Raw genomic sequence first — 26710 nt, 5'->3', positions numbered from 1 at the left:
CAAGTCATCAGAGAGCATTAGGCCTCCCTGTTACCCTCCAAAGTCTTGCCGGGATAGTCAGAGGTTCGGACTATGCGTTTGGCTTTAGTTGTTTGAGCATATGAGCGGAAATGTGGAGAAAAAGTATGTGTTTTATATGGGAACCTACAGGTTACTTTGCTATAATCATCAGGAGGCTTCACTTCCCCTGTCTCCACCCAGACTGGCAGGTGGTGCATCCAAACTCTAGGTCAGTTCAGGAGGGCATTCTGTTCAGAGAAGGCCAGTTTTGTGTCAGCATGGGTACTGGCAGGAAAAGTGTCAAAACACTTGGTTTAGGGGCTAAGCTGCTTTATACTTTTCCCTCCTCTCCTCACCCCTTCTCTCCTTTCCTTTCCCCTCCCCCCCTTCCCTTTTTTTTCTTTTCTTAAGGTTTATTTACTTGAAAGTCAGAGTTACAGAAAGAGACTGAGAGATAGAGAGAAATCTTCCACCTGCTAGTTCACTCCCCAAACAGCCATGATGGCCAGAGCTGGGGCAATCCGAAGCCAGGATTCAGGGGCTTTTTCTGGGTCTCCCATGTGGCACAGGGGTCCAAGGAGTTGAGTAATCATCTACTGCCTTCCCAGGCCATCAGCAGGAAGCTGGACAGGAAGTGGAACAGCTGAGATGCAAATTGTGTCAGACTAGGTTGCTATGCCAGTGTATCAGCCCCTACTTCATGCTTAAAATTGCCTTTTTTCTCACAAGTTCAATGACTTTGACTTCAACATCAGGAGTATCCCAGAGGCCGCTGTGAGGATCTGCATTTCATAACACGTTTTCTACCTATTTAAAGTGTGAGAAGCCTCCTGCAGGCTTTTCCTGGGACACCTCACGTGGGTTATCTCCTGGCTACCTTGCCTTGTTTGTGGGAGGATGAGGGAGCAGCAAGGCAACCTGAAATGCTGTCCTCCTACAGAACACACAGAGGGACGGTGAGTGCAGCTGGGGGTGGGGCAGGCCAAAGAATTGTAAATGAGGAGAGGAGAGACACTTTGTCACTCTCCTGATGCTCCATGAGCTTTCAGCGCAGGACCCCATCTGTTTTGTTAAATTGACAATTTCCTTCAGCAGGAAATCAAGGTTCATACTGAGTTTCAACTAGCTACAGGGTGAGGAATAGCTTCACTTTGGAAAGACTTGGCTTTTTCAGACATTCAGCATGGAACCTAATTTCATTTGATGGAGTTTGTTTTTCCTTCTCCATTTGCTGCCTAGAAATGTGCTTTGGTCTCTCCTGCAGAACTGGGTCTGGGAAGGAGAGCTGGGGACTGCGGGATCCTAGGGCCTCAAAACCACTGAGAAAAAAAATCATAATAAAACAATATCAAATAAACTCAAGTGGTAAGCACAGCCTTCCCAGTACGTTTTTGGTCCCAAACATTCCGGACCCTTTAAGTGAACTATGGAATGGTACGGCACCAGTGTGCGGCCACCCTATTGCAAAGAGCAAAAGAGAAGCACCTGGACACACTGGTGCACAGGTGGATTTCATGCAAGGGAAAAGTCCTTCCTGTTTGAGGCAGAGGTTTACATCTGCTGGGGGTACTTTGAGGACATAATACTTGAGCACTTTGTTTCATAGTACATTACTCCGTTACCTGTTATGCTGGTATCCCATATAGGGACCAGTTGGAGTCCTGATTGCTCTACTTCTTATCCAGCTCTCTGCTAATGGCCTGGGGAAGCAGCAAGCATGGCCCAAGTGTTTGGATCCCTGCACCCATTGGGAGATCTGGAAGAAGCTCCTGCCTCACTGCTGGCTGTTGTGGTCCTCTGGAGAGTGAAAAAGCTGCCAGACGTTCTCTGTCTGCCCTCCTCTCCTTCTTTCATTAAAAATACAGCTTTGAAGAAAAAAAAAGAAAACTCAAACCTTCCGAAGTGTTCTAACATGAAGATAACAATCTCATCTTTTTTAAAAAAATAATTGTAAGAGAAAAGGATTGGAATAAAAAGCATTAATTTCGAATCATCTTTTGAAATATCAGTATGAGGACAAGAACTGCACACGCAACTGTAGAATGTCAGCACTTTAATTTAGAAGGAGTCATAGAGTAATTATCGGGGGGAAAGCCAGCCCCTCCCCCCCAGTCTCAGCAGCTCAGGCCACCCCTGCAGTCCCTGGGCACGTGGACATGACCTTACTTGATGTCACACAAAAGGGCCACTCCTCTCAGGATCCAGTGATCAGGGGACAGCACGGTCCGCAGATAGACCACAGTGATGAAGGTGAGGTCGGTCCGCCTGGGCTTCTTGTAGATGGGGCACACGTACAGCTTGGGGTCCTTGGGCGCCGTGGAGTTAATGGCGAAGATGTGCAACACGGGCAGCTGTGTGAACAGCACTTTGGGCGTGGACTCCGTGAGCTTCCCGTTCCGCCTGTCCCAGGCTGCGCCGTCCATGTAGAGCCCATAGATGTACACTCCTTCCTGCAGGAGCCGAAGGGAAAAGTAAGAGGACGTAAAAAAACAAAAACAAAAACCAGCTGTGGGGAGGTGGGGGTGGGCACTCATCGGTGCAGTAAAGACTTTAAAGAACTTTAAAATGTCATGGTTATAAGGTTCACATCTACCCATGACTCGGCATGTGACTACTTGAGAATAGGGACTTGGAAGATGTACTTTGGGCCAAGATACACTGGATTAGAGTAGGCCCCGAGTCCCTTCGGATTGACAAGAAGGACCTTCGGATTGACAAGAAGGTCATCCCAAGAGTAGACTTAAAAGGTAACGAGGGAACAGACACTTGGCCCACTGGCCATAAGACACCTGTGTTCTGCATCAGAGCGCCTGGGCTGCATTCCAGCTCCGCCTCCTACTCCAGCTTTCTGCCAGCGCAGAGCCTGGGAGGCTGCAGTGATGTCTCACCTCACTGGGTCCCTGCCACCCTGCGGGAGCCCTGGCTTGTCTTCCTGGACTTCTGGCTCTGGCCCTTCCCCAGCCTCAGCCATCATGGGCCCTTGGGGAACAAATCAATTAATCAGAGTTCTCTGCCTCTCAAAGGAAAAAAAATAGATGAGGTGAGCATCTCATGAGCCTTTTTTTTAAAGATTTATTTTTATTTATATTTGAAAGTCAGTTATACAGAGAAGAGGAGAGACAGAGAGGATTATCTTCCATCAGTTGATTCATTCCCCAAGCGGCTGCAATGGCTGGAGCTGAGCCAATCCGAAGCTAGGAGCCTCTTCTGGGTCTCCTATGTGGGTGCAGGGTCTCAAGGCTTTGAGACATTCTTGACTGCTTTCCCAGACCACAAGCAGGAAGCTGGATTGGAAGCAGGGTCACTGGGATTAGAACTGGCGCCCATATGGGAACCCAGTGCATGCAAGGCAAGGACTTTAGCTGCTAGGCTACAGTGCCAGGCCCCCCTCATCAGCCTTTTGAAGGCCTTTCCTAGTTTTGTAAGCAATGGAGAGAACACACAGGATCTGCGTAGGGAAGAAGGAGGCAGAGAACGGGGTGATGCATCCATGAGCAAGCAGCGCCAAGAACTTCCAGCGACCACCAGCAGCCTGGAGGGGAGGCAGAACAGGATTCTCCCTCTGAGCCTAGGGAGGGATCACACCCTGCCCAAGGATATCTAGCCTCCTAGATGGTGAGACGGGAAATTCCTGGGGGGTTGGACTGGGCAGGTGGAGAAGCGGGGCAGGAGGTAGGGTAGGAGGTGGGGTGAGTGGGACCAGCAAGGGAGGAATGGGGCTAGAACTTAAATGAGTGGTTTTTGCCACTCATTTTGTGACTTTTTTTTTTGACAATGGTCTCAGAGAATAAATACAGATTCTGATACCAGGTAGTAGGGTGCTTCCCTAATGAATACCCACCCATGCCTATGGAAGTGACTCTGGAATTGTATGATGGGTAACATTCCCTATCATGAGGTGCATGATAGAAATGAAGTGCCTTGCAGAGTTTGTTGTTGGAAAAACAGGGGTTGAAGGAGCTCCCAGTGAGGTCTCAGACAGAAATGGGAACTGGAAACCAGAGACAAGGGGGTCTTTGCTATCAAGTGACAGGAAATCTGGCCAGAACTTAGACATCATCTGATCCAGCCCCCATATGTGACAGAGGGAGGGGATAAAAACAGAGAAATGGAAAAGGGAGCCACATTCAGTAAGTGTATGGACAGTAGCACAGTGGAATAAGCCATTATCGGTGACGCCCATTTCCGAGCGCTGGTTCAAGTCCCGGCTGCTCCACTTCTGATCCAGCTTCCTGCTGATGAGCCCGAGAAGGCCACAGAGGATGGCCCAAGTATTTGGGCCCCTGCTACCTACATAGGAGACTAGGTAGAGTTCCTGGTTTCGTGCATCAACCTGGCTCCACCTTGGCTGTTGTAGTTAGCTGAGGAGAGAACCAGTAGTTAAAATCTCTCTCTCTAACTCTACCTTTCAAACAAATAAAAAAAAATCTTTAAAAAATATTTAATCAGCATCTGTGAAGGATCCAGCACCAAGCCTAAACGATCAGATTTAAATTCCATTCTCATTTGATAGACGGAGCAGTGGAGTCTTGGGGTCAGAATTTGCCCAGGCTCAGTGAGCCAGTGACTCCAGATGGCATCTGCCTATCTCAGAGTCCCTTCTCTTCCTCCAACCCAGCATCCTTCCTCCCAGAGTCCCCTGGCCAGTGGAGGACACTGCTGGAACCAAGGTGCTGGTCCAGCTGGTCTCATCTACCCTCAGTTCCACTCTACTGTCCATGGCTAACTCTGTATGCAGCCCAGGGGCAGTAGCTAGAGAAATGCAGAAAAATCTTTTTGTAAACACAAGCTTGTGATTATGAACAAATGTGGTCTGGGAAGTTTCAGGGATTAGCAGATCTTGTCATTAACCTCCTGCTCCAGCAGACACATGGACTCTGCACTGAAGGTGTCGGTTAATGATACAGAATAGGTGGGCTTCACTAAGGTCTTCACCAAGGTCTATCTTAAGCAGAACCTGAGCTTTCATCCTGTCTCCAGAAGTGCCCTATGCGATTGCCCAGTGGCACTTACTGCAGGGGGTGACGTGATCTCCTCCTTGGTCTGCCGCAGAACTTCATTGTGGATGGTCACAGTGTCCAGGGCCCAGCCTTTGTGGGCACGAGTCACTTCTTGCCTCATGGCTGTGAGGAAGCCTTAAGCAAAAAGAAACAGGAGAGTTTGATGCCTTTTTGCAGTCCACTTCAGATGCAAAAGGGAATTTATGCTAAATGGGACCTGCTCATTGCTCTTCTCAAGAAGAGCTTAGCCAAACATCCACCCCAACTCCTCTCTGGGGATGTTTCTCTCAGTGGTTTATTTCTAGGGGAGTTGCCACAAGCTCAGCCCTCCTCACTAGCTTTATGCCAGGCTTGGCTAGAAATTCTCTGAAGATTCCAAATCCCCGTGTGGGTTGGAACCCAGTCCTAGCTCACAGACAATTTGAAACAAACAAACAAACAAACAAGTCAGTATTGAGGAATAAGTCCGGAATGGTAAAATATTCCGAGAACAGCATCCCAATTAAACTTGAATCAAACCATTATCAAGCTTCTATTTGCTATAATGGAACAATTTCATTTAGTCTAAGGAAATAAGGCATAATGCCCAAATAGAAAACCTGACTTTCAATTTGATCAAACAAAGCAATCACCCCGGAAAGGAAAGCTACATATTTTTAATGTGCATAATGTAGTTATTTTAAGACAATATGTGGTTCTGCACATTGTGGCCTTTCTTTAAACTTCATGTTCGCAAACTATGTCATCTGATTCAGTAAGAGAAGTCTGGGATAGTAGCAATTGAGGTTAGGAAGAAACCTTCCAAATGGACTTCAGAAAAGTACCTGTGACTCATATATCATATGTTGGTTCTCATGCAAACATTAAAAATCATGAAGTTCTCCAGGGAGTAAATTTGGAACATGTGTGTCTCTGCTATTCCTCAGTCAGTGAACACAGAGCAGCCAAATCAACACCAGTACACATCTTACTGGGCTTGAATGGAAGTTAGGTAATTGCCATGCCTAACTGCACACACTAAGCTAAGAAAGAATTGATTCCTGGCCTGGCTTTTTTTGAGAGGATGCAGGAGTCAAATTCTCCCTATTCCTAGATGGGACACTTGGAGACGCACTCGTGTGGTCACCCTTTCAGTCATTTGTCTGGAGTGGTCACAGTGTATCAGTCATTGCCATGGAAGGGGGTGCTCTGGGATGACCACAGAGATTAAGAGGCCACTCAGGGGAGCACCGTTCCTGGAGCCATGTGTGGAGGGAGCTTGCAAGGAGGCAGGGTGGTGAACATGGTGACTCAGGAAGACAGCTCAGGTAAGCCTTGGCTAAGAGGAAGCTGAAGGTGACTGCTGACAGATACACTCAATAGGGCGGTTCCAGCTGGAGGCAAAGCAGGTGCGAAGACACAGAGGCCGGACCAGAGAGGAGACAACCATGGCCCGCGAACTTAAAACACAAGCAAGAGTGAGTTTTTCTGGGTCAGAGTTTGGACTTGATTCCGTGGCAAGTGTAAAGTCAAAAGTATTTAAAGTCCACAATGGATGACTATATCTACATCAGCTTGCTCAGAATGCCTGTGGGGACAGTATTAATCCAAAGGAAAATTCAGCACAGTTCCTGAGTGAAAAATGCTTATAGGAGATCTTGTTAAAGCTTTAGTTTCATGGACCCAACAGTACATAGTTGGAAAAGATGATGTCACAAGATGTTAGCTGCAGGGGGACAGGAGACGGAGGTTGCTTGGCAGCAGTCACTGGACACTGTATGCCAAGTCAGATCCCTTAAGCTGACTTGATTTGAATGTGATTATGTTGACTTTTATTTAGGGTATCCCTTATTTTTAACTGTGTGTCTGCCAGCTGGTGATCTAAATAACCACACTACTATAACCCAATTCTTCCTTTTAAGGCACCTCATGAGAATGCTGTTTGCATCATTTGACAACAAGTATACATGCACGTGGTGCATTAGACACTGCATATCCGAGTAGAGTTCCGGGAATTAAATTGGCCCTACCTTCTGATACCTTGAAATCTGTCACTGATGTGTGAATCTTCAAGGTCATAATGCACAAGGCATGAATCCTGCCCTTTACCATCCATCCACACAAGTTGAATAAGTGAATGTTTCTATACAGTTTTAAGTTCTAACTAAATTGCAGATATGACCTTACTCTGTTTGGCTTTCAGGACAATACCACCAGGGCCAGATGAAGAATGAGCTTGTATGTACTTGCTGGTACATACAAGAATCTGGTCTGGGAACACCTCAGACAAAGTTTCTTTGGGAATCTCCCCAGTCGAACTGCCGGACTCAGAACCCTAACCATGAAAAGACAGAAGACAGAACAAGTCAATCAACCACCTCAGCTATACATTGGCAGTGAAAAACTGGGCAAATGGACACTCTATGATGGACTATGTCAATCAGTGGATTCTTCAATGACCTCATCGTGCTTGGAGTGGCGAGATTGGCAGCAATTCATAACTGGTGAACTATCAAAACCATTTGAACAAGAATCTCGGAGCATGCCCCACATCCGGGACCTGGGGTGGGTGGGAGACTGGGTGGGGTTTCCCCCTCAGTATCCCCCTTTACCTCAGATACTTGAAAGAAACAATATGGAAATAATAGTCTTACCCACTTTCCTATAACCCTTGAACCTTTTTACCCTAATTAACTATGTAAAGATTGTCAAAAATATAATTAAAAAATGAAAAAATAAAAGATTTATTTTATTTTCATTACAAAGTCAGATATACAGAGAGGAGGAGAGACAGAGAGGAAGATCTTCCATCCAATGTTTCACTCTCCAAGTGCCCACAACGACAGTGCTATGCCGATCTGAAGCCAGGAGCCAGGAGCTCCTCCAGGTTTCCCACACAGGTGCAGGGTCCCAAGGCCTTGGATCGTCCTCAACCGCCTTCCCAGGCCACAAGCAGGGAGCTGGATGGGAAGTGGAGCTGCTGGGATTAGAACTGGCACCCATGTAGATACTGGGCACATTCAAGGTGAGGACTTCAGCTGCCAGGCCACAGTGCTGGGCCCGATTTTTCTTTCTTCCTTTTTTTCTTTCTTTTCTCTTTCTTTCTTTCTTTCTTTCTTTCTTTCTTTCTTTCTTTCTTTCTTTCTTTCTTTCTTTCTTTCTTTCTTTCTTTCTTTCTTTCTTTCTTTCTTTCTTTCTCTTTCTTTCTCTTTCTTTCTTTCCTTTGTAATGTGGCAGATCTGCTTTGAAGACTCCAGTCACCATCACACTGGAAAACTCTAATACAATTAAGAGAGACCATCCTCTAAATTCCTCCCTGTTGGGGAACTTACCTGATGTTGTGCATTGGCCCTCACCAATAAGCTTTGCAATGCACGGGAACCACCATGGTATGCCAGTAGGTAGGCTCTAGAATGTACTTAGGTCTTCTTGGGTTTTTAAGAAAAACAAATGCTAACTAACTAGATGTGAGGTCTGACAATGGAGGGTAGGTAACCATAGCCGGAGTCATTTCTACTAAGAGAATATGAAGAACATACATATTTTTCATGCCTTGATAATTATGTTTTGGTTGCCTATAAAAAACACAACATTCAAAGCGATGTGAATCCATGAACTTGTTCATTACAGATTAAAAAACAAAATCAGTGATCATCTTGCCAAGTCTAATGGGATGAAAAGTCTTTCTGAAGCCTATACAATTTTAAAAGATTTTCTTTATAAAAAGCTTGAAAAATCAGTACTTTTGTTTTGGTACAGATTTAGTTTTAGTAATTCTTAAAGTAGTGAAAAAATGATTCAGTTATTTGGAAGGAGAAACAAAAACTTGGCAAAAGTCAATAATAATAACCTTCTATTCTTTACAAGACTTCACCACCCACATGGAAATGGCTGATTTGACTATTTAACATCTGAGTTACAGGTGGTATAAATGAGTTGCTTTAAAAAAATGTTTTTCCCGTCAAATTCATAAAGCATAATGAAATCTTAAAACACTTGTCAAATTTGTTCTTTTATTTTTTAAAAAAAAATTCACTTTTAAGCTGGGATTATACTTTGGAAACTAATGTTGAAAGTAACACTGTTACATGGTAGTTCCTGTAATAGTAGCTATCCAACAGTTCGGCAAACCAATTACCGATGTTTGACTTGTGCAATCAGTTGGCTTAAGCAAGTCAGAGTGCTTTAAATATCATTTCATCCAAGGTCTTAGAAAAGATGAAAGGAATAACTAATGGGGAAGGTAGGCCTTTCACGTTTCTAAGGAGTTGGTTGGTATTCTGCAATGACAGTCCTACACCAAAAATAGGCCAACAAATTTTTTTTCCTTAATAAACGAATCGGCCCCTTATGTAACAGGCCGTGGGTCACGCAGTATTTCCTGTCTAATCAGTCACTAAGTGTCCCAGTAGCATGGTGGAAGATGAGGAGAAACGATGTTCCTGCCATGAGTTTACGACAGGCAGTTTTTCCCCCAAATGGGAAGCAAATGTAGCTCATTAGTGAGTTAAATAAAAGGTCAGAAATCATTAAACAAAGATAGGGCTGATCAACCTGGCTGAATTAAAATGCATCAGGCACCATTTCTGATTTTTTGCTAAGATGTTGCAAGGCAGGGGCCCTAAGCTGCTGAAAAGCAGAAATATCTAGAAGCTTCTAAAACTCTCCTGGGGCAGGCATCTGGCCTGAAAGTAAGACTCCCCAATTCCACACTGGAAAATCTAAGTTCTATGCCTGGATGTGCTCCTAACTCCAGCTTCCTGCTAATGTCCTGGAAGGCAGCAAGCAACAGTTCAGAGTTGGGCTGGAGTTCTCTGCTCCTGGCTTTGGTCCTGGCTGCCCCTGGCTGCTGTGGGTGTTTGAGGGAGTGAACCAGCTGTTGGGAGTTTATTCTCTCTCTATGCCTGCCCCAACCTACCCCACCTCTCAAATAAACACATTAAAAAAAAAAAAATCCTCACAATCCCCAGCACACAATTGGGTTAATAAAATCAGAATCTCAGCATCATTCTAAGGAGAGGCTTCTCAAACATTACCGTTCTTGAGAATGACCCAGGGAAGGAGCTCTTCTTAGAATGCATGTTCTGACTCAGCAGGTTGATCAGGGTGGCACCTGACATTTTGTGTTTCTATTGGGACCTCAGGGAGAAGTTGTGGCTGGCTGGTTGGCTTGTGAAGCACATAACAGACAGTCAAGGTATAAGGTCAAGGTTCCGCACATATGAGCATGGCCAAAGAAACTGTTTAGTTTGACTGTACAGTTTTGAGGCCCTAGCCCCTAAGCATCTTATAACTGGTCTGTGACTCCAGGAACTGGGCTGTGCTGACAGCTGTGCCAGTGATTCTGCTGAGCATTGAGCTGTGTCAGAGAAGATCATTGACAGCCACTGACCCCCCAGTGTTTTAAGAACAAGTTTGACCAGAAGGAGGGAACGTGCCTTGGAACATAAGGGAAGTATTTGGACACGTTGAATCTTTCCTGGACCCCCCCCAAAGGCACACATGTACTCTGAATGGTCAATGCACCCAGGAGGTGGCTGATTCCAGCAAAACCCGAGTGCAAACTATACAAGTGGGACTACTTCTCTTGGTAAGGTGAGGATTGGCTGAATCCTCCATGTTCTAAGCTCAGAAATGCAACTCCCTGCATTCATTCCTCTTTTCCTAGTGCCAGTCTGCACTTTCTTCGTGTTGACTCAACTTCTCACCTGTCCCCTCCCTCCCAAACCTTCCATTATTCTCTCTGGCACTGCTCTGTAGTTGGCCAGTCTCACCCTTCCTGGAACTTGGTGCAACCCTCAGTCCTTGGCCTTCTCAGTTGTTCCTCCACACCTTGTGGGAATCTCTGCTCTACTGAGAACCACAACCTCTGACCACACAGCCCTCCCCTCACTGTTGCTGCCATGTAGCCATCTGCCTCCAAGCACTTAGCAGCCTGCCAACATCTGGCTTTCTTCCTGAACTCAGTTACTTGACAGCATCGTTTGTAACTCATCCACTCAACACTTTTCTTCTTTTCATTTCATATTTAGATCCACTCTCTTCATCACTTCCCAACAAAACCACAGTGCTGGATGATTCCAAATGTCTTCCCTCCTTCTTATATCACTACCAGGCTGATGAGCAGTGCCAGAGACCATCACACAGCTGTCACCATCTCCGTTTTCTGAGAAGAGTCTCAATGGGATTCTCAAAAATGTTTAGTGGTGCATCTGTCTCCTTTTTTCAGCCCCCTGTCTCAAACCTCTGCCATGCTTCTGAAAATCCCTCTCTAACAGCTTCACACTCTTCATATTCTCATGGATTCTTTCCCCAACCCCAAACATCTGTTTTTTTCTTACCCATGTTAAAAATTATGGGTTAGGACCAACACTGTAATGCTACACAGTGGGTTAAGTTGCTACATGCCATACCAGCATCCATATAGGTAGGTGCCTGTTCAAGCCCAGCAGCCTCACTTGCAATCCAGCTCCCTTCCAGTGCAGCAGAAAATGACCCAAATCCTTAAGCACCTGGTACTCATGTGGAATACCTGCATGAAGTTCCAGACCCTGGCTTCATTGTGGCCATTTGAGGATTGAAATAGCAGAAAAAAGATCTCTGTCTCTCCCCCTCACCTCTGTATAATTCTGCCTTTCAAATAAATAATATCTGTTGCTATCATTGTGTTAAAATATTTTCCAAATTCAAGATTCTGTGATACAGGTAAGAAAGAAAATCTATTTACAGAGTCTAAAAGATTTTCAACTTTTAAGTTCCCTGTTCCCATTTTTGAAAAGTTTTAATTGTTCAGGCTCATGGTGCTTCTGGCAGAGCTGCAGGGTACACAATCAGTTAATTTATGCTTAATCATTGTTGCAGTGCTTTGGTATAAACGTCACTTACATTTGTTTGTACATGTAGGTTAAACATTTCAAGGTAAAAGTAAGGACTTGGGGGGGATACCTAAACCCTAAATAGTATTCTTGTGATGCAACTTCATTAAATTACTCACATCCTTCTTCAAATAGACTGTAGAAAGCATTAGCTGGGAACTCCTTTAACTTCTCCTTCCAGTCCTCCACTCTGCAACTGGGATCAGCCCCTCCTTATTTCTCTTGCCACAACAGAGAAGTGTTCCCCTCTGTCCTGGAGTGCCTCTCTGCCTGTGAAGGCTGGCTTCGGTCCCCTCCTACCTCTTTAAGTCCCTCTCTAAAGTTATAGGGCCTTCCCACTACAATTGGAACAGGCTCAACCCTCTTCTACCATTAAAAGAAACTGTTTCCTCTTACTCCTCCTTCTCCAACTTGCTTCTCCATTTCCATTCAAATTTCTTGAGGGGACGATTTGTGTTGTCTTCATTTCACCTTGTGTCTTAATTTCCTTGCTTCACTCACTGACTGAACTTGGTCTCCTCCATTTTCCCACCTACCCCACAAGACCTGTCCTGCCAAAGGTCTGCTTGTTGACAAATCCGGCTGACCCTTCAAGGCCCCTCTTACTGGACTACCAATAGCACCTGACACCTGTGACTGCCCTCTTTTTCCTTTGTCTTCCATGATCTATGCTTTCCTGGTTTTCCTCTTCCAAGCTCATGGGTCACAAGGATGCATCCAGAAGTGTTTGGGTGATGGGGGAATGGTGCACCTGCAAATATGGATATAGCAGAATCATGATGAAGACAGTCTGGAAGAAGGACGAGAACATGCCACTGATGAAACTCACACAAGGATGGAATAACCCACATTGGCAGCTGGAATTGAGGGATCCGAATTCTACACTACTCTTTTGGCTGAGTCAGACATAGGTAGAGGTGAATGGTCACACTTGGGAATGGCCTCGGGATCCAGACCAAGAGTAGAGCTTGCCTGACAAAGATTCCACAACGTGGGCTGAGAAACAGCCCTTGGAGAGGTAGGAAGAGAGCCAAGAAAAGGCAGAGCTGTAAGGGAAAGTATTAAAGAACTTCCATAATTAGCATCTTGAGTATATCCAAGGGGGAGGGAGCTGGCAGAGTAGCTGTTACAATACGGCAGCTCTGGAGAGAATAGTTTCAATATAGTGAAACAGGCTGGGCAGCACTCAAGGGATTGGGTCTTTGGTAAGCAAGGTTAACCTTACGCAGATATTAGAATTGCAAAAAGCATGGCTGTGGCTATGGTCAGTGTATAACAGTCCTTCACACACAACACGAGCAGAATGGGCCGTGATTCACTGAGAGGTGTGTCTAAGCTGTCCTCAGTCCCCCTACAGTTCTGTGGTTTGGGGACAGGACAGGTAAGAGCTATTACTCACATTGAGATTCCCCCAGACATTTATTTAAGGGCAGCTCCGGTTCGGCAAACACTGGGGCATGCTTAGAACTGCTGCTAGATTAAAAGATATCACCTGGTCCCTTCCAAGGCTGAAGTTCTATTAACCCTTGGTGCACTTTCCCACCTCAGCAAATGGCAGGCTTTAAATACCCATGCACAAGGCAGGAACTCAGAAATCACAGCTGGCTGATGCTGCTGTCCTGAGAGTAACCACAAGGCAGAAGGTTGCAGATGAGTTCAAAGAGTCACAAGCTAGCAGGACACCAATGATCCATTTCCTTGCTTTAGCCATACCCTGTCTGATAGAATAATCTTGATTTGTATTAGGGTATGATCAGTTTTCACTGTTACCTGTTGTAACAGATTGGCATGGCTTGTCAAGAAGCCGAGAAACAAAAGAACAGAAAAAATATCAATTAGTGCAGATTGGCAGGTAAATGGCATCAAGGTCAAGATCAAGTTAAATATTTGGGATGCTGCATGCTTCAATCTGTTACAGAAGTGTGAGACCTGGGATGCATGCTCGGCCTTTGCCTCCACACCATTATCGGCACCTGGGAGTCAAGGCCAGCATCAAACAGCATGTCAGGGTCATCAGTTAAGAAGTTCGCAGGAGTAATTGATACCCTGGCTTAAGTCAGGCCTGTTATACCCCATATTCTTTGGGTTTAAACACATCTCTTGGGTCAACTGGCTCAATTGACGAAAATCCTCCCCTTACAAGGATCCCACATGGTGCTGGTTCATGTCCTAGCAGCTCCACTTCCCATCCAGCTCCCTGCTTGTAGCATAGGAAAGCAGTGGAGGGTGGCCCAAGACTTAGGGACTCCACATCCATGTGGGAAGACCTAGAAGAAGCTCCTGGTTCCTGGCTTCAGATCAGCTCAGCTCCAGTCATTGCGGTCACTTGGGGAGTAAACCAGCAGACTGAAGATCTTTGACTCTGCCTTTCCTTCTCTCTGTAAATCTATATTTCCAATAAAAATAAATCTTAAAATAAAACAAACAAATCTCTCTACACATACACACGTCCACATACCATTATGTAAAGCGCATGCCCTTGATGCCCTGAAAAGGTACACACATGGGCAAAAGAGACTCCACTCTGACAAGCTCAAGAGTCCTGAAAGGCATAACGTTGAACCGCAGGTGAATCTGTACACCAATGAGTGATGGGAAAACCCAGAAGAGCACACAGATTCTCCTGGCCAAGGGTTCTACTGAGAGGCCAAATCCATGCACCCAGGAAAAGCTGCACCAATGAACCAATATTACAAGGTCACGGATACAGGGATCCTGACCATTTCAATAATCAGGTCTAACTGCCACCCAGTTGAGCTGGTCAACAGCTGCAGAAATGATTGTGAAGGGGCCTAAAATATCACATGAGCTCATGGTGACTGACTCAGCCTCTTCAAACCTGGCAGAAAATAGCAGGCCTTCTTGGGAAGGCACATGAGCTGTGCTGCAGACAGCACAAGCTGGGGCACTGCCCACAGGGAGGAGGAACCCAGCCCTGTCCTTGCAGCAGTGTGGACCTCAAGCTCACCAAGACCTGCAGAGCAGCTGCCAGGGGCGTGATACAAAACATACACTTAACAGGATCACAAGATGACAGCCATTAAGCCACAGGCCAACACAACATTCTTGAGTCTTCTGTGGTCTTCTTAGAATCTAAGTGATTCTATTTGCGGTGAAGCTGTGGGCTTTCTGCAAACTGCCTTGTGTTTTGCTGCGTGTCTTTACTTAGGTGTTTTTGAAACAAAGGGAAAAGAAAATCGCCGAAGGGGTCTAGATGGGACACAAAACTCGGGAGAGACTTTCAAATTGAGCAAGCAGTTGTTGACATCAAAGAGCAGCCAACTGGCAAGAACTTGATTGATGCATGGTCTGGGAACAGGTACAGAGCTGCCATGATTTTTAGGTTTTCCAAATCTGGCGAGAATACGTGGAGCAGAAAGTAATTCATCCCTCATGTCAAGAGAGGGAAAAGAAAGAGAGAAGTTACTGGTGTGCAGGAAGAGGTGACTTCTAGCTTTCTATATAAGCACCAGAAAAGCAAACACGGACAAGGGTGTGTGTGTGTGTGTGTGTGTGTGTGTGTGTGTGTGTAAAGGGTAAGAGCTTCAATGAATCTGTGCTATCCAAGACCCAGAGAGCGACACAAAAAAGAATCAGGGTTTAATTTGAAGACAAAAGAGAGGAGACCAACATTATTAACAAGTGAGGATGATGGTGAATTCAGGTGAAATACAAAAAGGCATTTCGTTTATTTCGATACTGTTCTGGTCCATAACATTTCTTTTTGCTTTTACATGTGATGTGTGCTTACATTTAAATTTTCTAAACATTTTATTTGAAAGGTAAAGGCAGATGTCCTATCCACTCTTTCACTCCCCAAGTGCCAGCTATAACAGCCAGGGTTGGACCAGGAACAAGTGGGGAGCCGGAAACTCAATCCAGGTCCCCCTGGGGATATCAGGGATCCACATATTGGAGCCATCATTTCTGCCTCTCAGGGAACACAGCAGCAGGAAGCTGGAACTGGAAGGAAAGGGGCAACTTGAACCCTGCCACTCTGATATGGGATACAGGCATTCCGAGTAGCTTCCTAACTGCTGTGCCAAACACCTGCCCTAGAACATTTCTCAATGGGTTTAGCAAATAAAGAGTTGTTCATAGCAATGAAAGAACAGCTCATATTAATTCAAGTATTAACAATTAAAGATCAGTTTGCTAACAGAGATAAGTTCACAGTGCTAACAGTTTGTTATTTTGAGTTACATGTTTAACAACAAAAAAAAAATCACTAAAAAACCTGTGGTTTGTGATGTGTGAAACGACTTGGTCGTCTACATGTATAAAAGGCCAAGGATGAGTCACCCACACCCTTGGTTTCTCAATATCAAAATGCACTCAGCAACCTCATGGCTTTTTTTAAACCATTGTCCTGAACTCCAAGTCCACCAGCACATCTCATTACCTGCTTTCACCTGCGTGAGTCCTGTCTGACCCCTCCAGGGCACCTTGCCTTTCTGCCCAGCTGTCCCTCTTCAATGATTCTTGTGCTTCAGCCTACTCTACTGTCCCTCTTTGTCATTTCAGTCAAACATATCCCCTCCTCTGCATCTGGTTATGATCCCAAAGTCTCTCAGGGCTGGTGCTGTGGCATAGAAAGTTAAGCTTCTACCATATAGGATGCCAGCATCCTATATGGACACTGGTTCAGGTCCTGGCTACTCCATTTCAGAACTAGCCAATGACAATGTTCTCAAGTTAATGAAATGTTTTTCCTCCTCAAATCTGATAGAAATGATGGGAGGAAAATAGGTAAGTGACTTCTGGGGGCTGCCCATCACAAACCCACAGATCCAGGACATAATGATGCATCGTAGAAGACGTAGTTTGTTCACAGAGAATCCACCACGGCTTAGAGGTTCAGGCATTGGAAAATTAGACAAGACAAAGACTGAGTACAGAGTTACAATGAGTTGTACACTTCCATATAATCACATTGACTGAAGTATTGTTTACGAAAGAAAATGGCACAAATCCTAAACATATGGCCCCGGTGAACTTTCACAGGGGAAGGACAACAGCCTGAGCCACAGCCACCAGGCCAGGAGGCAGCAACACTCCAAGCCCCACACAAGTTGAGTTCCTGTGCCTCTTTTTCTAACCCCAGCCCTTCCCCTAACGGTAAACACCGTCCTCGCCTGGAACAGCACACGTCCGTTTTTCCCCTTGTTCGGCATTGTTTGATGAGATCCAACCATCTGGCTGCAAGTAGCCATAATTCATCCTAAATGGGATGACTTGCATTGCTTACATGTAAGTGTGGCTGTTTCTCAAATCCTATGACAAATAGAGCTGTAAGGTCCCGAACTGTACCAAACCCAATGTCTCTTCATTTTGGTTAAGAATTATTTATAGCAAGCCTGTCTGTGTAATTATGAAAGACACCCCCCCTCAAAAAAAAGCATCGTGTTTCTGAACCTTATGGATCCTATGATGCTGAGCCAGTATTGTTACTTTCTCAGTAACAATTTCTAAGTTGATATAATACATGAAGCACAGTTATAAAGCACTGTTTCACGGGAAAAAAAACCAAACCTGTGTGTAGGGTGGGCATTCAGCCCAGCCCTTTAGATGGTGCCTGGGTTTGGCTCTGGGCTCTATGATTCTGATCCCAGCTTCCTGCTAAAGTGCACCCTGGAAAGCAGCAGTGAATGGCTCCAGTGTTTGGGTCCCTGCCAGCCAAAGGGCAGACCTGATGACTGCTGGCTTCATCTTGGCCCAGCTCTGCCGAAGGCATCTGGGAAGTGAAATCAGGCAGATGGAAGATCTCTCTATCTGTTTTTCTGCCATTCAAACAAATACACTAAAAAATGATGTGGGACAGTGGAAAGACCCTCAGAATTCCATGAATCTTTTTCCAACCTGGTAGTTTTGAAAATTCAGTCTAATTTCTAATTTCCCAACTCTAAGAGCATTATTTGCAGTGATTGGTACTTTATTGTTGATATTTAGATAAATGCTTGAATATAGAAGTTGGAAAGACATTTTTTTTCCCTCCTTCTTTCATGTAACCTAACCAAGACTGAAGGTTTGCTGAAGAGGATGAAAAGAAAGAGGTAGAGTGACAGAGGACATACGATGGGACGCATCTGGGAGGCATCTGTATACAGAGGATTTGTCCGTGTTCTCCAGGATCTGGAAGCTGACATCCCTCACCTTCGCCAGCTGCCCAACACAGATCACGTCTATCCAAGTAAGCTGCCACCCATCAACCATGGATCCTGTGGGGGTCCTTCTCCTAAGAGCACGTACCTTGTGGATTAAAGAAACCGGTCATCCAAAACACATTAGGCCTCCCTTCAAATATCCAAGTAGAAAACTGGGCGTTTCTTTCCAAAAGCTCCGTGAACCAGAAGCCCAGGGTAGATGAGTCCCAGGACACTCTCTTCCAGAGCTGGGGGATGCGGGCATCATACATATTGTCCAGGGCGTCTCGCAGGTTCTGCAGAGGACAACGGGGGAACACATGACTCGGCAACATTAACAGAAGTGGGAGTGGACTCGCAGGGTCCCAACTGCTCACCTCGCTCATAATGATGGTCCCCTCAATGGCTAATTTTAGATCACTCAGGCTGCTGCGAAGGATGGAAATGACTTTTTGCATTCTGTCAATTTCTTGTCGAAGAAATATGTTCATTGAGTTCAGATGTCCCATCTTTATCAAACGAGCTTTCACCTACAACAAAGCATACAATATGTATAGGAGACTTAAAAACATTAATTTATTTGAAATACTGAGTTATAGAGAGACAAAAACAGAATTTCTTTCTTTTTTTTTTCTTTTTTCAAGCTGGCTGTCCTTTCTCTTCCAATAACCTCTCCATTCTCAATTCTTTCTGTTCCTCTGGATGGATCTCCACCAGCCCAAATGAACTCTAAAATATCTCTTGCAGAACCAAACTTGCCATTAAATTCCCCATTTTCTGGGCTTCAGAAACTACTGTTCAAGTAAAATGATTTTTATTTCCTACTGATTGTATTTAGTCGATAATTGGAAATGTGCTTTAAAAAGCTGAAGTAAAATTGTACCTTTTTTCCCTTTCAAATGATTAAGTGCTAAATGTCAGTTAAATATTCGTTTCCAATCTAACTTTCAGAAGAGCACAGTGGAATATGTTTTTTCATTATGCTTGCAGAGTTGTTATTAGAAATGTCATAGAAAGTTAATACAGCCAAAATCTTTACAGAGCAGTTACCAATGAATATGATTAACTCTGGTTTCCTAAGATCTTTGTGGCCTTGGCTATGCTAGCCAAACAGAACCGTTCTAATCTAATCAATGAAATGACTGCCTGGCAAAAGCACCTGTCATTTGCTTCTTTGACATTTCACCTACTGACCATTTTGAAGAGATCAATACAAAAAGACTCTGCTTGTGAGAATGAAAAATCATAATAACTGTTGGAATAGAAGCCGAAACCTATACACAGATCAATTTAGCAATATGTGCCCAAGAAAATGTTGACCTCATGGCCCAGCAGGCACTCAGCAAGGGATGTGAACTTTCTGCTGGCCAAGATGGGAGAGACACCAGAAAAGCAGGGATGAGGGTGGGTGAACGGAATGAAAGAGAACCTCAAGCCATGCATTGGGACAGCGCCTGCAGGAAGCCAGTAGCTGCAGGGTCCTCCTCCTGATATGTCCACTGTGACTATTAGAGCAGACAAAATGTTAGAGGCAGATGGGTTCCAAGGGTATCTTGGTTATTCTTGTTTGACAGAACAGGATTCTGGCATGGTCCAGAGATTTCCTTCTCTTCTATGGATGCCTCTGTTTTATGGCAGCTGAGCCATTTCCAGTGTAAGAGATGAAGGGCGAGGAGCTCGAAGGCAGCAGTGACCTTGAAAGGAACAGGATAGTGGGACTGCTCAAGCAGGAAGAGCAGGCAGGATTGGCATCACGAGCAACATTGCCAGTGGAGTCTCCTAACCCAGACAGACACATCAAGCAACTGGCAGGTTGAGTCCTGGGATGTAGAATCCACCTTTCCACTTCCTCCAGTTCCCTGTTCCCATTTCCATCAGTCTCTTCAACCTCCTGAGGCTGAACAACATATGCTTTACAACCTTCAAATCATGGCTGCTGTGTGGAGATTCACCCACAAGGAAAAGTGAAATTATAGAAAAATTGTGGTAAACCCAGGAATGTGAAATTGATCACAGTGTCAAATCAGTCCCTTAGGTTACTAGCAGACCCAAGCAAAGTAAGTACCTTGTCTTACTTCGGGTTTCAAAAGACAAACTTTACTTGAGATAGATATATGCTTATGAGAAACTGAGACACTAGAAAATGTAATTTCAGCACTGATTTAATTTTGAGCATGATTATTGTTCTAACCTAAAATTGTCCTTTTATTAATAATATTAGAGTCTTATGTAGATTTTCATTATATTTTTTTTTGGACCAAATAATCTCTTCTGCAGTAATGTAGATTTATTTTTACAACGAAAGTCTGTAGCATAATTATATTCTGACTTATAAAACCCACTTTATTGCCACTTTTAAAGTAATGCATCTCTTGCATAAAATAAGGAACACTAAAGAGTAAGCAACTTTGAAACAGGAAGACATTTTATATGCCTCTTAGCACAAACTCCTTCCCATATAGAAATCCAATTAGTGACACTCCACGTCTGCTAGGTAACAGTCAGAACAAAGGTCTTGCTGGAGATAGGGCCCCCGCCAAGCCTGGAGACTTGACTTTACCGACAGGTCTCAAGCACGTTCTTGACAGCAACCCAGCGGTCTAGGCAGCTACAGTAAGTCCCATCTCACTTTCAGACTTGCCTGTGCTTGCTTTCACTTTCTTTGAAGATTTTTATTCTACCTCATCTATCTTCTAAAGATCACACAGAATGCATCCCTGGAAATATACATGGTATTTCATGAATTTAAAACAAAGTTTTTTTCTCTCTTTCAATATGCAGCCCTTCCTCTCAACATCTTAACCAAACATCTTGCTACCTATATACACAGAAGAAACTGTTTTAGAGGCAAGGAAATATTTTTTTTTATTGTTGGAGGTGTCCATTATTAAAGACTGTACATTCCAGGGGTCCTGAGTGATGACTCAACTGGCTAATCCTCAAGTGCCAGGATCCCATGTGGGCATTGGTTCGTGTCCCAGTTGTCCTACTCCCCATCCAGCTCCCTGCTTGTGGCCTGGGAGAGCAAACAGAAGATGACTCAAACCCTTGGAACATTGCACCCTTGTGGGAGACCCTGAGGGAGCTCCAGGCTCTTGGCTTTGGATCAGCTCAGCTCCTGGGGAGTGAACCAGCAGATGGAAGATCTCCCTATATCTCTCCTTCTCTCTTTAAATCTGATCTGCCCGCACAATAAAAATAAATAAATTTTTAAAAAATCAACTGAGTAAACAGATCAATTATCCACAATTAAAACATTTTCAGCAACTTAAAGGATATTAAATCAATGCTGCTGTTTAAAGATTTGTGAATGGGGCAATAGCCTAGTGGCTAAAGTCCTTGCTTTGCATGTGCCAGGATCACATATGGGTACCGGTTCTAATCCCAGCGGGTCCCATTTCCCATCCAAGTCCCTGTTTGTGGCCTGGAGGGCAGTCGAGGATGGTTCAAGGATTTGGGATCCTGCACCCATGTGGGACACCCAGAAGAGGCTCCTTCCTCCTGGCTTCAGATATGCCATTGCGGACACTTAGGGAGCAAATCTGCAGATGGAGGATCTTCCTCTCTGTCTCTCCTACTCCCTGTATATCTGACTTTTCAATAAAAATTAAAAAATCTTAAAGAAAAAAAGATTTATAAGTGGTTTTTATTTCTTTGATTTTTTTCAACACAGCTGTACTGCAGGCATAGTAGAAATTGGTATATAACTGGGTCAGTGTGGAAGCTTTGACTGAGGAAGAATTAACTTGTGAACCAGTTTTTAAAAGGAAAGCTACAGAAATAATAATGATTAGGTTCCATTGACAATAAGAGACACAGAGCTTAGTAATACAATCACACACATTTATCACACTGGTAATCCACCCATGTTCAATAACAGATAGATAATTTTTCATGATAATCAGATTAATATATTTCAATGGATACATAAATGATTAGATTAGCATCCCATTTACCCAGCCAGAAACAATACTTCTGTGGTCAACTACAGGAGAAAATGGACAGAGCGGGTGGAGGAGAGAACTATATGATGTACTTTAAATGAACTTCCCAGGTACCAAGTTATGACCTCTCCCAGTTCCAGCTGCAGGGGAGAGACCTGTGATGCAACAGCTGGGGCTCCAAGCTGATAAACACATCCTTGTCCAGACTTGGGGATGTAAGAAAGATGGACACAGCTACACCTGCCTGAGGGTATCAGCCTCTGACTTTGGAAGAGCTAACCTTGATTCAGCCCATTCGAGGCCTCAGGTGAGGCCTGGACCATCAGCAGGGAGAGGAAGGGAGAAGAGGAGGAGACGTTGGATGGTGAGAAGATGTCTTTCTCGTGAAGCAAGAGAGAAAGCTGTGGGCCCCTTTCCAGGGCCTGCAGGGAGGGTCAGACATTTTGCCACAGTGGAACACTTATTTTGATTAGCAGTTTTCCAAGTCAGGGCTGGAGCCAGAGATCCTTGCAGGTGTGATTTGTAAGGTTAGTTTTTGTTCACAGTAATACTACCAGACTATCTGACTTTCCGTCCTTAGTCTCCCATGAAAATATACTGAGTTTTTCCAGAGGCCACAAGGCCCATGGTATGATAACAGATTGAATGCAGAAGCAGACATGAACAAAAGGCAGAAACTAAAGTTATCTGCAAAAGTGTAAAACAATACCACTATTTTCAGTGAATTTTTTTTGTCTTAGAAAATATACTTGTTATAAAACACCAAAAATGTAACCAGTATTGTGGCACAACACATTAAGCTATCACCTGCAATGCTGGCATTCCATATGAGCACTGATCCAAGTCCTGGCTGCTCTGCTCTTGATAAAAGCTCCTTGCTAATGAGCCTGGAAAAGCAGCAGAAGACGGGACAAGGACTTGAGCCCCTAAGCACTCAGGTAGAGGGAACTGCAGGTTCATGGTTTGCCTGGCCCAGCCCTGGCCTTCGAGGCCATTCAAGGAGTTAATGAATGGAAGATCTTTCCCTCTCTGTCTCTCTTTCTCTGTAACTGCTTTTCAAATCAGTAAATAAACCTCTACTGAATATTAAAAATATTGTAAACAAAATCCCTTTGGGTACTCAATCATGTTAAAAATTTTTATTTATTGGATCCGGTACAATGTCTAAATTGGTAGAACCTCAACTTGCCAAGCACTGGGATTTTATATGGGTGCTGGTTCATGTCCCAGCTACTCTACTTCCCATCCAGTTCCCCGCTCGTGACTTGGGAAAGGAAGTAGAGGATGGTCCAAAGCCTCGGGACCCTGCACCCTTGTTGGAGACCCAGAAGAAGCTCCTGCTTTCTAGCTTTGGGTCAACTCAGCTCTGGCCATTGCGACCTTGTGGGGAATGAACCAGCCAATGAAAGATCTTTCTGTCTCTCCTCTCTGTAAACCTTATCTGACTTCCAATAAAAATCAAAATGAATCTTTTAAAAATATTACTTATTTATTTTTATTGGAAAGGCAAAGACTCAGAGGCATTCTATCTGATGGCTCACTCTCCAAATTCCCAAACAGTTATAGTTGGGCCAGACCAAACCAAGGATCCCAAAGTTCAATCCGGAGCTCCTGTATAACTAACAGGGACCCAAGTTGCCAGGGTATACATTAGCAGATCCAAGACTCAAACCCAGATACTCTGATAAATGTCCCAAGCAGTGTTCTAATTATTGCATCAAATACTCAACCCTTATCATTTTGTGCAGGAATCTTGAGACTTAAAAAAAAAAGTTGATTTAGATACATAAGCTAACAACAAGTAGAAAATTACCACCTTTCACTCCAGGTAATGAATTCATTTACAGGGCCTGTTTTCCTGGCAGCCGTCTAAGAGGACTAAGGGGACATAAAGTGTGGAGGTGGACAGGAAATGAAGCAATATGTAAATCATCAAAATAGACAACAAAGACTTAGGTACAAGAAGCAAGGAGAGGGTTCCAGCTGCAGAGGTTAAGACCTCTGGGCACCCAAAGATGGAGGAATCCGAAAGTACCATGAAGCAACACGAAAAAAAAAGGATGAAAGGGAAGTGCAGTGGAAAGGGAAGGAGAGGAGGATCAGAGAAAAGTAGAAATCACACTGCTGGATGCTTAGGAAACGGTAAGGAAAAGAAAAGAGAAAGAAGTGGGAAGAGGACTGGGCAAAGAGAGGGAGGGAGGGGGATGCCTTTGCTCCAGGTTAGTGCTCAGTCTTGCTTACCTCGTGGGGAATGTAATCGGGAGGCAGTTTGCTGAGCATGTCTTCAGACAGTCTGTAAACGATGGATTCGCGCGTCTCCCCCACTCCACCTCCACTCTCTTTAGGCTGAATGTTGGTGATTGTTTCAAGGACAGCAGACGCGGTGTTACTCTGATAGCTGATAAGAAAAGGGGACTATTTAGAATGCAGGAAGGAAACTTACTCTCAGGGATCACTGTCAAAGCTAAAACGAACCGAAAGAATCACCAAATCAAAGACAGCCAAAAAAAAAAAAACAAAAGGAAGAAAAAAGAAAATGAACTTCCACATTGACCTTGACCTGCAGGAAGGAAAAGCCGATCCTTTCTACTGCCTCCTGGGAGGGCATCAAGACTATCACCCACACGAAAAGCCACAGGTCTTGGGGAAAAGAGAATCCACAAACATCCCAGGTGGTGTAAACCACTGCTTTCCAGCCTCGCTGCAGCTAATGGAAACGCTGAGGCCACACAAGGAGCACCTCTCCACTTCCACCCTCCCCCACCCCAGCTTACGGTCCTAGGAGACTATCATCACAGGACACCTGCAGAACAAAGACAATCTCTCCTGTTTGCCCACTGATTTATAAATGATTAAGATTCCTTTTGCCTTTTCTGGTTTTTTTTTTTTTTAAGATTTTTTAAAATTGGAAAGTCAGCTATACACAGAGGAAGATCTGTTGCCCACTGACTCACTCCCCCAAGTGGCTGCAACAGCTGGAGATGAACTGACCCAAAGCCAGGAGCCAACAGCTTCTTCTGGGTCTCCCATGTGGGTGCAGGGTCACAAGACTTTGAGCCATCCTCAACTGCTTTCCCAGGCCACAAGCAGGGAGCTGGATGGCAAGCAGGACCACTGGGACGCAAACTGGTGCCCACAACGGATCCCAGCGCGTGTAAGGTGAGGATTTTAGCTGCTAGGCAACCATGCCAGGCCCTTCTCTTCTTTTCTTTTCTTTTCTTTTCTTTTCTTTTCTTTTCTTTTCTTTTCTTTTCTTTTCTTTTCTTTTCTTTTCTTTTCTTTTCTTTTCTCTTTTCTTTTCTCTTTTCTTTACTCTTCTTTTCTTTTCTTTTCTCTTCTTTTCTTTTCTCTTCTTTTCTTTTCTTTTCTTTTCTTTTCTCTTCTTTTCTCTTCTTTTCTCTTCTTTTCTTTTCTCTTTTCTTTTTTCCTTTCTTTTCTTTTCTTTGTGTGTGTGAGACCCCACTGGTTTAGAGATTCCCAAGGTGATTAATAAGCATCTATGTGACTCACCTGTCCAGGCGTGGCTGCCCTTCTTCAAAATCCATCTACCCATGTAGTCAACAGAGCCTTACCAGGTACCAGGGACTGACTTACCTAGGGCCTGGGGCATGGCAGTGAAGTACACGGTCCTGTTCCCTAACAGAGGAGGCAGCCATTACAAGATACTATCATAAAAGTGCCTTGGACGAAAGGAGTGTCATAGTTTTTAAAGAGTTTGTGTATGCGTTCCCTTTACCCTTCACCTTTCTTTAGAGTAATTCAGATACTCTTGGGTATAAGAACTAAGTCTGTGTAATGCTAGGTGGAACAGTTTTCTGAGGTGTGTGTGTATGTGTTGTGTGTGTGTGTGTGTGTGTGCGTGTGTGACAGAAAGAGAAAAGAGATGATGGCCGAAAGCCTCTCAGAAAGTCGCATGATATGGTCTGAATTGCGGCACAGCAGTTAAAGCTGCTACCTTTGACACCAGCATCCCGATTCATGCCCTGTTGCTCCATTTTCAATGCACCTTCCTACTAACTTGCCTGGGAAAGGCAGTAGAAGATGGCCTAAATTCTTGGAACCTTGCCACACATGTGGGAGACCTGGAAAAAGCTCTTAGCACCAGACTTTGGCCTGGCCCAGCCCTGGCTGTTGCCTGGGGAGTGAGGCAGCAGATGGGCGATTTCTTTCTCAGTCTCTCCCTCTCCCTCTGTAACTCTGATGTTGAAATCAAAATAAATAAATCTTATTTTTTTTTTATCATATCTGAGGTTTCAGCATTATGGGGCAGAAGGTTAAGTTGTGCTGCTTGCAATGTTGGTATACCGTATCAGAGTCCCAGCTGCTCCACTTCAGATCAAGCTCCCTGCTAATGAACCAAGGAAAGAAGAGGAAGATGCCCCAAGTGACAGGACCCTTGTCCCCTATGCGGCAGCTCTGGATGGAGTTCCAGGCACCTGGCTACAGCTTGGTCCAGCCCTGGCCATTCCTGGCTTTTAAGGGGAGTAAACCAGCAGATAAAAAGACCTCTCTCTCTCCCTCTCTCTGCTTAAATAAAAATAAAATGAATGCATCTTTTAAATTTTTGAAGTCACATGTGAGCTGAGACCTGAAAGATGAACAGATGAACCAAGAAGAGTAGGGTGGCTGGCAAGAAAGAACACTCAGATCAGAGATAAGGGCAAGAAGTGAGCACTTGAGTGCATTTGGGGAGCGCAGACAAGGCCAGTGAGCCAGGAGGAGCGATGAGTGTGGGAAAGGCGGCCTGAGCAAACCATGCAGGGTCACAC

General features: G+C 44.5%; 1 protein-coding gene across 2 annotated transcripts in view; it reads right to left on the bottom strand.

Moving 5' to 3' along the window:
* Window positions 1–1883: 1883 nt before the first annotated feature.
* The window catches only part of DNAH8 (dynein axonemal heavy chain 8), a 288139-nt gene continuing 263312 nt past the window's right edge, over window positions 1884–26710 (bottom strand). For both annotated transcript variants that reach the window (XM_040982961.1, XM_040982963.1), the window contains exons 85-89: window positions 24183–24339; window positions 18375–18527; window positions 18104–18293; window positions 5014–5135; window positions 1884–2450 (exon numbers count right to left, since the gene is read on the bottom strand). In XM_040982961.1, the coding sequence (XP_040838895.1) occupies window positions 2163–2450; window positions 5014–5135; window positions 18104–18293; window positions 18375–18527; window positions 24183–24339 (910 nt within the window). In that variant the 3' untranslated portion in view covers window positions 1884–2162. The remainder of the gene's footprint in view (window positions 2451–5013; window positions 5136–18103; window positions 18294–18374; window positions 18528–24182; window positions 24340–26710) is intronic.

The sequence above is a fragment of the Ochotona curzoniae genome, unplaced genomic scaffold (assembly GCF_017591425.1).
Source record: "Ochotona curzoniae isolate NIBS_2020 unplaced genomic scaffold, NIBS_Ocur_1.0 contig_3819, whole genome shotgun sequence".
NCBI lineage: Eukaryota > Metazoa > Chordata > Mammalia > Lagomorpha > Ochotonidae > Ochotona > Ochotona curzoniae.
This window is presented reverse-complemented; position numbering and strand designations above follow the sequence as displayed.